Consider the following 15876-nt stretch of genomic DNA (forward strand, 5'->3'; position numbering starts at 1 on the left):
AAAAAAGAATATTTGCTTTAAAGACTTGATTTTTAGATTTATTAACTATCGAATGAATTGATGTAGGGTCAATGACATCTCCAAGACGTGTTGGACAAGAAAATTTTAAAATAAGAGATACGAAAATAAAGTTATGAATTCTCACTTGACACTCTCATGATACAATAGGATAGATAAGGTAATCTTTTGTTTATCATACACTATTAAGAAAGGATATGATGGGCTCTGAGTAGATAAATTATTTGGATTGATGAGTGGAGTAGATATTTCAACCAGAACGAGAACGATAATCTAAGGTGGCTCGAGCTCAATTAATAAAATTATTGAAAGTTAGTCTAGTAAGAAGATAGTCAAGTGGTTTATAAGGAAAAATATATTCCACAACATAAACATGACAAGAAATAAAAACTCTTTTAGTTGATGAAACAAAATTTTTAAAAGGTATTTTAATTAGTAGAATATCTAAGAAAAAAATTTGATTTTGATCAAGCTTTTAGTTTATTATGAGTAACATAAACATCCCAAAACATACTATAGTTATGAGTAGATCCAAATAGTATTTGAAACGGTAAAGCCTTGAGAATTAGAGTGGAAATAATAATAAGATAAGTTGATATGATAAATGCATAAGACCAAAATGAAAGAGGTAAAAAAGCTTAAGGAGTATGAGATTAGTTCAGGAGTATATTGAGGGGTAAGAAAATGAGAAATTCTATTGGTTTCAAAAAAGGTATAAAGTTTTTAAAATTCATCGTCATTATCAGAGTAAAATAAAATAATGTATCGTTGATAAAATTTTTCAATAATAAATTTGAACTCGAGAAAACTGATGAATACTTCGTATTTTTACTTTATGCAAAATAACCATATATACTTTGTAAAATAATCAATCAAAATAAGATACTAGTTAAATTTTTCATGAGATTGTATTGGTAAAGAATCCTAAACATAAGAATATATAGGTTCAAGGGATGAGTTACTTACACGAGAGGAGGTAGAAAATGGAAGCTAGTGTAATTTATTACATTTGTATAGATTATATGAAAAGAGATGATAAGATGATGATGAGAAAGGTAAATCTTAAGAACGATTTAGAACCTTAAAAAAGATGCCGTAAGTAATTGTATCATTCTTAAAATAAAGCTTTGATGGTGACCAAATCGAAGATGAATTTAGATAGAGATAATATAATAATTGACCACTCATAAACTCCATCTCTATTCAATCTCTTCATGAGATATTGTTAGGAAATATAGGGGACACATCACATGCGCATCGGAAGAACATAAAATAAAATCCTCAAATTTCCCAAAGATGTATTTGTCATCGTGGGAAGATTGGTGCGTAAAATCCATGAAACTTAAAATTACATATATTAAAGATTGTGTTACCTAGGGAGATCGTAGGTCCTTAAATCCCTACAAATCTCTATAATATGGTGAAAGAGATCAAGCGCCCTCCTCTCTAGTAGTGATCTACACAACAAGAGAATGAGAGGAGAATAGCAGATGGTAACCCAGAGATGCTCTAGCCTATGAACCATTAGTTCCCTCCTATTTATAGAGATCTCTTATCAACTTAACCCTAATGGATCATGCCCTATTCGGTATTCGATCTTCATCCAACTACCCAAGCTTCTCATTGGCTCTTATTAGATCTGATCTATAGGATCCAATAATTTATGGGCTTATTAGATATCCAATAAGATATGGGCTCCGACAGATATCTTATATCTAAACCTCTACTCATCACAATGCTTACCATATATATGTGATCCTCTAGGCCCAATATCGAGCTGGTTATGAGTCATACATATTAGAACTTCTTCTGGCTCAATGAATTAGTATCTCCATAATAATTCACTCAACTCATTGACTATGGAAATAAAAGCCACTACGCCGTAGTCCCCAAACGATACAGGAGAATCCAATCCATTGGACATGTATGTCCTCAATTACCATGTACCTATAGTCATTTATCCATTTAATATCCTAGAGACTATATCCCGGGCATGGTGCTGTCATACCCATATGGTTTTTACTCGAGTCTCACTCTAATCAGAGTCTCCCATAGAACTCTTTTTCTCAATCCAAATGACTATGGCTAGGGATTTGTCTGAGCAAGAATATATGAGATAGTCCTCTCATGATAGTGAAAGCGGATGATCCTCTATCGACACTCGATAGTCCTCATAAAGTTGGCTACAACTCCCGATGACCGGTTATGCTAGATTTGGAACCTCCAGACCTATAAGTCCGGTATCAAATAGTGGAGTACTCATATAGGACATCCTTGGTTTCTCAAGTCTAATGACTATATACACCATTGGGGCTACGAAATAGTTGTCTGACGATAAGACATCATCAACCATCCAGCATTCCGTAAGCAGATCAATCAGTGAACTCATTTTCCAATGAGCACCTGTACTATATCCTTAGTGTCCCCATATGAGTAGCTATGAGACCAACTGCATCCATCATATAGATGGGTATATAGCACACTAGTCTGTCTAATTATCTCAATGTCCTTCTCGAGTAACTTATAATTGAGATTATTTAGGATTTATGTTTAAAGATGAATCGGTCTCATTATCGTGATCTCATCACGATCTGACTCATATTACACAGATTCATGGACATCACAATATATTCAAGCAATAAGCAATATAAAGTGATAAAATACCAAATAATAATAATAAGTAAAAAGACTACATGTCAAATCACACTGTCATCACTCACGTGATTGACTTGTAGGGCACCTATGACTAGCAGATATACCCTCATATTAAAATATTTTACAACAAATGAAGATGATAAGAATTCAATGAAAATATTATTATAAGAATATAATTTAGAGATAAATATTATGTTCTTCTTTACATCAAAAACAGAGAAAATGTTTGTAGAACTAGCATAAGTTCTTTTAAGACTTTTATCATCACCTCAAAAGCCATAAAATAGATAAATCAATTTAATAAAGATTAAAAATATTAAGTAACAAAGTGAGCACACGATAGTAGCAATGAAAACTGAGTTGGTGGTGTAATAGGATATAAAAAATAAGATGGATATTAAGGTTAAAATATTCATCCAATTATAGCTTACATATTTCATTGCAAAGTGTCCTGACATGTCATATATTTGATATGTCACTTTATTGTTAAATTATTGCTCAGATTTATTGATATTTTTGTTATGATTTTATTACATGTTGTCTCCCGAATGATTGTTTGGACGAATACTTGTTGTAGATCTTACATTTGTTGCTAGAATTAATGTTGTTAGCAAAATTGGTTAATATAAAAATAACATCACAAAGTGGTGACTTTTAAGTTTTATAGTCATAAAACTTATTATGATTTTTTTAAAGATATAAATTTATCATGAGCATGAACCAGAGCCAAGATAATCTAAATTAAGACCATTTAATATATAAAAATAATCTCTGAATTATGAAAAGGTGAATCAACCACACCAAATATATTTGCTTGAGTTTTAACATATTACGTATAGTCAGAAATAGATTACATACCCTTAGGAAACTGGAAATGAGTTTTTTGAAGTTACATGAAATAATCACAAGATTGGTTAACATATATTATTATATTCTTGGATCACATTTCATGAGAGGATTTTGTAAATGCTATGTATGAAATAATTTGAGGGAAAAAAAGGATAATGATATTAACATATCCAAAAAAAACTTCAAGTAATTGTTTGTGGATGACTAGTGATGATACTTTCTACATAACCTATAAAATCATAACAATTAAAAGAGAATAAAATTGAGTATAATAAGAGGTATAGTTTGTTGACATGAGTTTGAGAGGATCCTAAGTCACAATGTTAATAAAGAAGAGTATTTTCAAGAGTAAAATGATTTAAGATAAATGGCTAGTGGAACAGTCATTACGAACCATATTGAAAAGTAAAGAAGAAAAAACCTAAACCAGATTACAAGAAAGAAATGCTTGTACACAAAAAGCATTTACAAAATATGATAATTATATATATTTTTTTAAATCAATAATAAATATAAAATATTTATCTAAATTATTTCATAATATTGGAGATCACATTAAAATTATAATCCTCGTTATTTGATAAAATTGTGATAATATGTTATTATAATTTTTATAATTTAGAATCATGATAACATATTAACAGAATAATCATAATTTTATCATGATTTATTTTTTTGAATAATATCATTTCTAACACTTATAACCCAACATTCAAACAATATTTGATGCTTGATATAAATCAAAGACGAGAAGATGATACAACCCAACACTCTTTTTAGAAGACTTCAACTGAGTCAGTTTTTAGTTGTGTTCAAATCCTTGAAGCAATTTGCAATATGAACATTGATTGTACTAACATGTGGAATCACAATCAACAGCTTTAGCAGCACAAAAGATATCTGTTGCAGAGTACTAAAACAGATTGCCTCTTAAGTATCATTAGGTTTTCCAGGAGAAATGTGTGGGAGAGGTAAAAATGATCTGTAAAGCTTCGTCAATCCACCTCCAGAGATGTTTTTACGCTTCATACTGCACAAATTGGATGCGAAGATGGAATGACTGCTAAACCAACACCAAAGCTTCAGATAACAGCAACCTGATATATCATCATACAGGCAGTACCACTACTTGCTAATGACAGCATTAACTTTGCAGAAGAAGAATTTATGAGCGGTTCGAAGCTGTTGAATGATGCAAGCATCTGATACCTCCTTTTCAGCTTTCTGATGGATCAGGTTCTTTCGGTTTAGAGGCTCTTTTCTTCAACGCTTCGATCCTAGAAGTCAACGTGTCGACCTATAGGATCCAAGAATTTCCCGATATCGGAGAAGAAAAAGGAGATCATAGAAGAAAGACCACATCAGTAGGAACCAAAGAAAGCCACAGAACGTTTATTTCTTGCGCTCAAGATACGTCTCGTACCTTTATTTCGATGCGTCTGGTGTCGGGGAGCAGCTGGTGGAGCTTTGGTCTCAGTTCAGCTATCATCTTCTCGCACTCCGACAGCTTCATTTCGTACTCCTGCGTTCTCCTCTGCATTTGGATCACAACAGAGGTCATGCGTAATCCAAGAAACCATCAATTAGAACCGGAGCCGAGAGGAAGAGGACGAACGGGGTAGTGTTGCAAGCCGAACTCCTCCGATTTTTGGTTCTCGAATAGACTGATCTTTTCGCTGACGAGGTTGACTTCCTTCTGACAGGCAGCCAGCAATAGCCGCAAGGAGGGCACCTTCGCTTCAGCCGGATCACGAGCCGTCGATTTCTCGGTGGGCCATTTGGTGTGGCCTGGGGGGAGCGGGGGCTGCCCGGCAAGAAAACCAGCCGACGACGAGCTCGATCTCCCGCCGTCCTTTGGAATGGAACTGCCGTCTTCTCCTGAGGCGATCGCCATTGGTGGGCTTATAGCTGGAAACGGAGTTAGATAGAAGACGACGGACTAGAGCTGAGGAATACGTTGAGCTCAAGAAGGAAGGAAGAGATGGGGCTCAGTGGGAGGAGAGGGACAGAGTTAGAGAGTCGAAAGACTACTTCAAGAGAAGCTTTAAACAGCAAGAGGAATGGGAGGGAGGTGGTTACAACAAACTTAACGAAATATGTGACATGACTCCCTTTGATTCACAAGTCATCATATGAACGTTAATGAATCAGTTAATTTATTGAGCCAAATCATAATAGCTGGTATGAGGATGGACATAGTCCTTCATATTTAGTATGATTGATAACCATATAAGAAATCATCGTGGGAATTCCCACTGGATATTTATGACAATTACTTGAATTATAAAGTGAAATTATGATACCTAAAATTAGTACTATTTTTAATCTGACATGTCTTTATTACTAATCTAAAACATTAGTCATAAATAAGAACAGGGAAAAAAAGTTAAAACTAGTACACTGGCTTTACAGGTTTGGGGTCGATCAAAGTTCACCAAGTTGACCAAACGAAACCAGTGGACTCAAGAGTCAACAGTTCAAGACAAAGTAAAGAGTCAAGCTTCTGAAGAAGAAGAAACAACACAAGAATGGAGTAAACACAACACTGATCACGGCGGTCAATTCCAATAGCGTAGTCAACCACGACATCTCACCATAATGTACACGTTACAGACATCCATCTTTGCCTTCCCCCAAACAGCCCGACCAAATTAACCTAACAGCAATAGACAATAAATTAAAGTAAAAAAGGGAGGAAAAAACGACAATAACAGTAAGTTTGAAGTCATCAATTAGGGGTTGACCCGACATTCCACTCCACAGTCTTCACTTAGACGGCGTCATCGCTCGCCACTGCTGGCTTCACCTTTGGCGGCCTCCCCCTTCCCCTCTTAACCCCTCCTCCCGCTGTCGCAGGGGCGGTTGAAGACCCTGCCTCCGTCCCCGCCGACCGAGCAACCTTCTTCGGGGGGCGACCCCTGCGCCGGGGCATCCCGCTGGTGGCCTTCGCGACGGCCGCGGCGACAGGGTCTTTAGGCTTCGGCGGCCGGCCGCGCGGGCGTGGCGGTGGCCGCGGTGCCGCTGTCTCGCCCGGAGGCAGCTCCGGCTTGGGCTTCGGCGGCCGCCCGCGCCCGCGCTTGGGCGGCACGTCGGGCCCTGGCCGCATGTAGTTGTTCTTGACGAACAGCAGCTCACCGCTCTCCTTCATGCGGGCGAGGTGCGCGGTGAGCAAAGACGCGTGCGACTCCGACAGGTCCTGGTACGTCGATGCTATGTGCCTAGCGATCGCCGACTTGTTCGACCCGCCCTTCTCGTCCAGCGCCTCGATCGCCGCCATTATCATCTGCAACCCCGATCGAGAAGGCGATCCTTAGCATCCACCGGAGCAAACAAGCAAATAAGGTCAACCAAAGTTGCGAACGGTACCTCAGGGTAAGTAGGATGGCTCGGAGGCTTGCTGACTTCCTCGGTCGCCATGGGGGAGTGAGAGCGGAGCTCAGTTTGACTCGCTTTGGCTTTTCAGACACGTTAATGGTGGGTGGGGGTGGCATTTAAAAGGGTGTTCGGAAGGAATACAATAGAAAAGAAATAGAAAGGGCAAAGGTAAAATGGACGGTCTAGATTATAATACATTCTCTCCATCGGACGGTAAAAAGTGGTGTAACAATGGAACACGCGGATCGCTGCCGTGGATGGGTTCGAGCCTCCCCTGTTTATTAATTCTTTTATGATGTCCTCCTTGTCCTTTCATCGTTTTGGTTTACCATGTAACAAACAGGTCTCCCTTTTAACTTTATTCCCTTAAATGCCACCTATTTGAATCATCTTATTGGTATGAAAGAATTAAAGCGGAGGGCAGTTTGGGGTGGCGACATAAATGTATTCATTCAAACTTCAAATGTGTTGGCTCTTTGTGCTTTCCCTTTATTTATTACGCTCTCGTGCTTCCTTTTTCGACAGTGCTCTCCTTTATTTGGTTTCCACAATTAGTGTAAACGGGCGGCCCCATCTCTGGGTCGAGCTTCTCCTTTTAAGGCAGTTGACCGGTCTCCGGATTCGCTCGCCTGCGCACCAAGTGACGTGACGAGCTCGGCTTCGGTCGTTCCATAATAATGGCGTCGAATCGTTTTGATTTCTTTTTTTTTTCCCCTTTTCTATCTTCGGATTTATACTATCCATTTAAATCGAATTAAATGTCTTTTGATACGTATAGAATACAGTCGAATTGATTCGACTGTGAAAGCGGAGGCAAACGGGATTGTGGCGCCAAAAGCCAAATGAATTCGACATTGATCATGGGCGTAGGTCATATGTGGATCTCGTGAGCACGAATCTTGTTGGACCTAGTCGGACCGCTCTGGCTCATGAGAGAGGAGCAATCAGTAGAAAGATGTAGCCAACACATCACAATTGGCCCACACGTATGAAGTCGCAGTTTATTAGCGTAACTTATTTTCTTACCCAACCCAACTCGATAATGTACGCATTAACTGTACTCACCATCCAAATTAAATTATATATATATATATAATTTTTCCTCTTGTAAAATATGAATAAAAGAATGTTAACTAATTAATGTTTTAACCGTGGGAGTCTTGTCATGTAGTTTAGTTTGTTACGTTCGTTGTAACGACTTCGGTCCCTTCGTCTTGTCGTGTAAAGCTTCTCATCGTGCAGTCTTCAGCCTCAACATTGTTCCTTTGCTCCCCCATCTCTTGCTTGCTTCCTGAGCTCTTTCCTCGGCGTCTTCTTTGGTTTCTCTCTTTGTTTTCTTCTCCTTTATCAGAATGGTCTAACTCTCTGTTTCCAGCCACGAGAGCAGCAATGGCATCCACATCGAAAGTGCCGCTCCTCCCAAGACATACCCATGCAATCGGCGAGAGCTCCTCGTCGGGGGATCCTCCTACTGAAGGGGCGTCAACCTTGCAGGCTCAGATCGTCGCCCGTCAGGAGGAAATCCGCCGTCTCATTCTGCAAATTCAAAAGGTCGAGCACCGCATGTATATGCGGATACACGGCAAGGAATGGTACCCGGTTCGTCCTCTCTGTCACCCTCGCCCATCCTCCTCTGTTCTCGTGCTCAATTTGTTGTGATGGCTGCAGGAGGAAAGGCGCGAGAACGAAGACTGGCTGTGGGACTGCGACAACAAGAAGGCCCAGTTGACATCGAGGACCAATAATCTGATCAAGCAAACCGAAGAATCCAAAGCAATGGTACGACATGGATCTTGGCAGGCTTTCTCTCTTTCTTTGGTTTGCGGGCTTTCTTTTACTATTGGGTAACTGTATCAGAGTCCAGGAATGCACTGCGCATAAATAGCAGTATGATTTCATTGCAATCATGGAAGATTTTGTCTTCCTTTTCATATATGTACTGTTTCTATTCAACTTTTCTGTTTTATGGTCTCCTAAACTCAGGTTTGCAGCTATTGAACAAATGTCTACGGTATTTACTTGGTTCCATGTGATATGCAAACCTTAGACTACTAGATGGATTGAACCCCCAAAGAAGATTTGATCCTGGATGATATAAGTGTGTTTACCTATTCCTTCTACACGTTCTGTTTCATCTTGGACAATGCAGTAGGTGTGCTTGTTGCATATAAGAAAAGCTTTCTGATAATTTCTTAAAAGGTTAATAGCACATGATTTGTTTACCTTCGGTTTGCTAACCAATAAATCTTAAATTCTTCGTCTTTTTAGGTTTCAGCACTGGCTTCAAAGATTGATTTGTTGAGAAGGATCAAACCCACTGAGCCACAAGTGCATGATCCTGAAATCCGTCAGAAAACTAAGAAAGAGGTATCAGATGTCTTCCATTTCCTAATGCAAAGCCATATGCTCTTCAAACGAATGTAAACTTGTTTAGATATCTAAATTTTGATTAATAACAATATACAAGGACGAGTAGCGTGCATGCATGTATTTCAGCCCTTGGAATTCTTAGTAATGCCAGTAAGAATTTTCTGTGAAGAGTATCTCGAGGTCTCTAATTCACAGCATTTCCTATGCTTGAAATTGCAGGATTGAGCACGAACAAAAGTGGAGGCAGATTGACCGGACTAGGAGAGTGTTTTTACTTGTCCAACACGTCTCCTGTAAGATCTACTCTCTTTGGATGATACCTGTTTCAGAATTCTACAACTGATACTTTTATGGTGCTGAAACTGTTTCATGTTATGATAATGTTCATTTCATAGAGGACATGTCAGTACGTTGCTCGTGTTATAAAATGCATATATGAACTAAGATTTTACTCAAATGATATGACTTTTTGTTTCCGTAGGTTTGCTGTTCAAAGTAATTTTGAGGTCTCAGTGTTGAAGTGTATCTACAGTTTCATTTACATAGGGAAAATATTTCATGAGTTATATCAAACATCAAATTATATTGCCTTGTTGAAGCCACAGCGGAGAAGCTCTCCGACGAGTTCAACAACCTCATTTCCTTGGGCCCGCCCACTCAAGAACGGGCCTTTCGCGTGCAAACTGCTCATCGTGTTCCATCGGCTTATATATTTGTTATGATTCATGTTCTTTTTCCCCTCTACCATTTCTAGGATAATTTTGGGTGGTAATTCATCATGTTTGATCTGTGAAATCTTTTATATATTTAGGTTCGTCTTTAGAATCTTTATGTTCCTCAAGCATGTTAGATCCTGTTACCGATTTATTCTCCCTTTCAAGTTTGTCTATCAGGTAAAAATTTGACATCCTTTAGTTAAATCTTTATGTTTGTATTAATGTGATCTTCCTTCAGGCCAAAAATATTAGGTCTAACCATAAAGATCACATTAATACAAACAATATTATTAAAATTTGACAAGCCAAACGAGTGCAGTCTGAAAAAAAGGAGTGCAGTCATTAAACGTGCTCAAAAAAACATAAGGGCTAACATTTAAAGCTGCTTTTTGAACTGCCGCTGCACTGTTTCCGAATCTGCCATGCCATCATTTTCAGTCCATGTGCTTTCCCAGAAGAAAGAGAGAAGAGACAGAGAGAGAAGCAAACTCATCCAATGGTGTCACGTCCTCAGCCCTCCTTTTTCCTCTTCCAACTGCAACTCCGTTGTTGGCAAGACCAAACAAGCGACAGAGTTACAGCAGACCACGCGCCTGGTGAGGGACGATAGGGGTTGTGATGAGGGCCGCCAGGGTTAGTAGGTTGTCCATTCTCTCACCGTTTAGGCCTCACCTCTCACATGGTTATATGACAGTTTGTTAAACATCACGTTCCTGCTCGCCCATTTGGATCCTGAGATCCCCTGCGGCAGGAGTAGTCACGTCTTCTCTCTCTGTCCCTCTCCCTCCTTTAGTTGTGTGGTGAGCAATAAAAGGAGAGGCTTTCTTCTCGGATAAGAATGTAATTGGATCACCGGCTCTGAGCCACTTGTTCACACCACTATTCGTCTGCATGGTCTTGTGGTGTCCGTCGTCGCATGCGTCAATTCATCCGAACTTGTCATCGCATGGCGAATTCCTCCATCTGCACGTACGGCTGCTGTCTCGTCTTCGAGTATGTTTTGAAGTGGTACGGTGAACTTTCGGATTCACTGTTTTGGTGCATATTTGCTTTTTGAAGGAATACCTCTCCTTGCACTTTAATTACTTCCATCAGCACCTCGGTGTGATCGGAAAAAAAAAAATCAAGAATACTCTTAATCTGAATATTTATTGGATAAAAAATTAAAATAAGTTTTCGTTTCTTCCAATTTAAATGATCGATGCGTCGGTCAAATCATATTCGATTATGAGAAAAAAAATCCCTTTTTATCAAAATTTATCCTTTACAGAGAGCTATTAACAAAAAAAATCTAAAATTTATATCAAAACCATATAATTAAGTCATTATATATATATATATATATAATTTTCTCCACATTGTCCTTCTTTTTCTCCTCATTTTCCTTCAATTCATATCGGTTTTCAATGATACCCAAACATAATTTACATTAGCCAGTACACGAAATAGTTTTTGTCTACTCACCTTGTACCAATTGCTGCTGTTTTGTAGTCAACGTGATATTATTGCCATTGTAACAAGAACATTGTGCAAAAGTGAACATCCAGTACACAAGAAGTGCTGTGAGTATACCTTGAATGATTAGGGAAATCATTATCCCCGTTAAATTATCAGCTTTCATATATCCTACCTAATACCAATAAGAAGGGAAACCAAATTTATGATCGATAGGATTAATAATTAATCGACAGACGTATCTTAAAAGTGTTGTTTAATGATTTGGATTTCCATTCCAAAGATGTTCCTTTTGGCTGCTCTACCACGGACCTTTATGAGTATGAAAAAGCAGTTTAGGAAGAGAAAGAGAAAAAGCAAGTTTCATAGACACCGTATGGGTTCTACTTGTTGGATGCATGTCATGTGTTAAACATGCCTCTCGTAAACCTTCTCATCTTTATCCGTTGGATCTCTCACAAACCTAACATGCTGACTCCACACTTGCAGATTTGATAGAGAACCGGAAAGGAGGAGAAAAGTTCTTGGAACGACTTCTGCCTACCCCTTTCGCTCTCTCTTTATTTAGCCCGTGAACACCGCTTCTCTGTGTCCAATTCGGTGGTCCTCGTTGTTCTTGGATCAATCACTGATGGGCAAAAGAAATCCTAAAAGAACAACAACAACACCCATCTTCTTCACTTCCTGCAAAATCAAAAAGAGTAAGGCACGCATTAACTTGTGGCTTTTAACATTCTTTCTTCTTTCTCTCGTCCTTTTAGTGGTGTTTAAACTTGAAACGCAGTGAGAAGTTACAGGGCTTGGGGATTGGGTCAGTAATCAAAAGGGTTGGACTAAACTGTGGGGCTCGGTGCTGATCTCCGTTCACTATTTGTTTGGGACAATGACACCTGCTCGATGGGCATTTCCAGGACCAACCTGAGAGCCAATATATATCTTTTGCAGGACTTAAATCATTCATGGACCCATCGTCATGTGCTATATATGGAATATGTACCTTCGAAATTATTAGAATGATTAGGATTAAAGCATTGAACATTGGGGGGTTATACTAACATCAAATATGCAAATAATTAAAAGCCTTCAAATGTTGGATCGTGGGGGCACTCGAGCTCCACTTATTTTTGCATGCAAAGTGGACCCAAAGGAACCATCATATGGCATAATGCAACTTGCTTTAATAGGAGCACATGAGACATATGGCAAACAAGTATTTGGGTTTTGTGTCCATAGGACCACAAACACAAAGGCATCCAACACTTCTCTAATCTCCTCTTGGAGTGAGTGCAAGAATCCTAATCCCAAATTGTCTTTTTTGTTTTTGATCGATCATCGAAGCACTTCAAGACGAAGAAGAGATAATGTTAGATGATCAGAGGAGACCGAAATATTTAATCTGATGATGATGAATTACAGTTACTATCTAACGGTGCCCAAAATCGCTTGGGAAATGAATACTAAAGACATATGGAAGCATGAAGAACTGAAGTCAGATTGTTGCAGTCACGAGAGTGGTGTAAGGTTTGGATGTGGATGAGGTCGATGCTTTCGTACACATTTGTCATTCCTTCATTCAATTCCTTAACGCTGCGGCAGCGCAGTGCAGCGGCAGCTAACAGCACCAGCAGCAGCGGGAGGAGGAGGAGGTCCAAAAGCTTTGCCATTAAAGGCATGCTCACATGGCCATCTCCCATCATCCACTGCGCCCCTCCTTGTCCTTCTCCTGTCTTTTTCTTCCTGCCTCCCTCTCATGGTTGTCGGCAGCAGCCCACAGCCGAGCATTTGCCGAGGAGAATCCCCAGCCACCTTCCAATTAATGGTTACATGCATCCGTCAACCTAACTATTCTTCTTCTTCTTCTTCTTCTTCTTCTTCTTCTTCTTCTTCTTCTTCTTCCAATTAATGGTTACATGCATTCTTCTTCTTCTTCTTCTTCTTCTTCTATGTACAAAGAGTAATACATACGCCCACTGTACATACCCATGACATACACCCTATGAGCAGTGCTGCTAATATATATATTGATGGGGATCCTTTACACCGTGGCAGAGTGAGCTGTCATGGCTTGGTTCAGTCCCGGATGCGCAGGATCATTCACGTCGACATTCAGTCGACAAGGATCGTAGTCTAACAAGTTCGGGCTTGGGCTCTGGCTTCAAAATCGGAGACTCACTCGGGTTGATCGCCTGCTTCTTGGCCTCCGGTCCTTGCACACATGTCAAGGTTGGGAAGGGGTTTCCGACTTCGACCCCTCCAAGCTCTGGTTTGAATTGAGTGGCAAAAAACCCCTCCTCACTACCCTGCGAGGGGGCTTTTATGTCTTTCCCCCCGGAGATCACCCGTACCTGTCATATTTATGATTGCCGACTCGACTTTTGCAAGGCAATACTGTGCTCGGGCTACGTCGTCCTGACCTTTGTGGGGTGAGACTGTGCTAAGGCAAACGTGACTATGAACCGTGGTTGGAGGGTATATTACCAAAATGTATCCTATCATATATATATATATATATTTTTTTTTTTGAGGGTATGTGAAAAGGATATGCATGTGATGCACGTGGAGTGGAGTCATATGAAAAGCAAGAAATGACTACGAGCAATTTATATCTTATCAATGTGACTATGTGATGCAAATAGTTGTGAACTTTTGGCCCACAAATCATCTCTAATGTCTGACCAAAAGAAAAATAACTCATATCTTTACGTCACGTAGATATTAAAATTTGGCTTTCAGATGCATGCATTCAATTCTAACACTCAAAAGAAGAGACTATGATTAATCATACCAATTGTAAACCAAAAAAAAGAAAATGCTCTGATTATTGCGAAGAATTTGCATTTATTCAAAATTATTTTAAGAGGAGATGTTAGTGTACTGTTGGAATAAGCTAACACTAATCTTCATTAACGAATCAAAAGGGAAGCTTTCCGTAAGTACGTACTACTCAACCATGCATGCATGTATAAGGTTGATTGACACCATGCAATATACTTACTAATCGTTTGACTTGAGAGAATAAAGGGGAGGGATTAAATAACATGTTTATGTCTCGTCTCTGATGGCCTCATCGACGCCAATGATCAAAGTAATGCATCTCAATATCACGTTCGATTTCTCCTTTATTGACTGCACCAACACTCAAACATTATGAATCTTATCTATACCTCTCTCTTACAACTCATTCTTTATTGTATATACACAACTCAATTTGTCTCGGACCTAATTTCCCGGTCAAACTTCTCTAATTCTCTATAGAAAGTACTCATCTCAGAATCAAATTAGTCAACCAATAGGTTGGGGCGGACAAATCACAAGATGAAAAGGAGTTGTCAGGAAAGATGCTCGACTGCACATATTACTTTGTCATGAAACCATGGAAAGGGACAGGACAAGAGCATTCTGTCACTCAAGTGATGTTCCAGTCACCTAATCAATGGGACATCGTGCTTTAAATTCCTCATGTTACAAGCTACCCCCAAAGGCAAGCATGTGAGACATCATCCAGCTCTTACAAGGGAAGAAATTAGTGAGAGAATTCACAAAACATAAATGTATATAGCCATATATTAAACTCATGGTGGGAAGAACAATTGGTTATTAAGAGCTCCATACATACATCGTAGAATTAATAGGGCTCGATAGATTATACCCAGATCTAATCAAGGGGGTCGAGTCATATGGATATCATCTTAATATAAAATGTTAAGAAAATATTTCTTCCATTCCAATTGAATTAATTACAAATGTCTAACATATCATCGTAATTGAGGGTGATGATTATTTACGAAAACTCTTTAATTCATTTTGTTACTAACTTAAGTATCATAATGATCATATCGAGAACTCTATCCAATCTTGGTCTCTATGCAAGTCGACACTAGATTGAGTATTCGAGACCTTCTTGATTATATATGAAGATTTCTTACGCATGCATGTGAGCTCGAACCAAGTCGGGCTCATCATCAATATTTTTCATAACAATATCACAAACATCTAGATTTGAAGTTAAATACCTAAATTTTGGTGTGATAACTAAACATAGAAAATTCAAGATCTCATTTAATAAAATTTTAAATATGTTGATTAGCTTAAGTGACAAATATTTTATACTAAAATTACTTAAACATGCTTCAAATTGAATATACTGGTTAGTTTAGCTAATAATTTTCTATTTGAACATACTTAAAAAAAAAAGTAGATAAAGAGTTACTGAACTCATTCTACTATTATTTAGAAACATAAGATACACATTAGAGACCTGTAAATTGTACCCTTCCTAAACCCAAGGAAGTAAATCTAACTCGGGTATCTATTTTTCTACTCAAACTCAGTTAAAAGTGTGCTCAATCTAGTTTAAGCTAATCGGCTAATTTCGGGTATTAAAAAAGAACTTGACCTCGTCCTCAACACTTTAATTTCCTTAAGTGGCATTTGCCAC

At 38.7% G+C, this 15876-nt stretch overlaps 3 protein-coding genes across 3 annotated transcripts; 1 reads left to right on the top strand and 2 right to left on the bottom strand.

Annotated features, from left to right (window-relative positions):
- Nucleotides 1–4312: 4312 nt before the first annotated feature.
- On the bottom strand, nucleotides 4313–5908 carry LOC108952904 (uncharacterized). The gene is made up of 3 exons (XM_018826338.2): nucleotides 5138–5908; nucleotides 4946–5056; nucleotides 4313–4819 (listed from the first exon to the last, which is right to left on the bottom strand). Exons 1-3 carry the CDS (start codon nucleotides 5414–5416, stop codon nucleotides 4739–4741), a joined length of 471 nt encoding a protein of 156 aa, XP_018681883.2. The 5' UTR covers nucleotides 5417–5908; the 3' UTR covers nucleotides 4313–4738.
- Nucleotides 5909–6053: 145 nt separating this feature from the next.
- LOC103984052 (HMG-Y-related protein A-like) lies at nucleotides 6054–7011 on the bottom strand. The gene is made up of 2 exons (XM_009401457.3): nucleotides 6889–7011; nucleotides 6054–6805 (listed from the first exon to the last, which is right to left on the bottom strand). The coding sequence occupies exons 1-2, from the start codon at nucleotides 6937–6939 to the stop codon at nucleotides 6293–6295; spliced, it is 564 nt and encodes a 187-aa protein (XP_009399732.2). The 5' UTR covers nucleotides 6940–7011; the 3' UTR covers nucleotides 6054–6292.
- Nucleotides 7012–8126: 1115 nt separating this feature from the next.
- Nucleotides 8127–10030, top strand: LOC108952905 (uncharacterized). Its single transcript, XM_018826342.2, has 4 exons — nucleotides 8127–8496; nucleotides 8566–8676; nucleotides 9166–9264; nucleotides 9487–10030. The coding sequence occupies exons 1-4, from the start codon at nucleotides 8287–8289 to the stop codon at nucleotides 9490–9492; spliced, it is 426 nt and encodes a 141-aa protein (XP_018681887.2). The 5' UTR covers nucleotides 8127–8286; the 3' UTR covers nucleotides 9493–10030.
- Nucleotides 10031–15876: the final 5846 nt, after the last annotated feature.

This window comes from Musa acuminata, chromosome BXJ2-5 (assembly GCF_036884655.1).
Source record: "Musa acuminata AAA Group cultivar baxijiao chromosome BXJ2-5, Cavendish_Baxijiao_AAA, whole genome shotgun sequence".
NCBI lineage: Eukaryota > Viridiplantae > Streptophyta > Magnoliopsida > Zingiberales > Musaceae > Musa > Musa acuminata.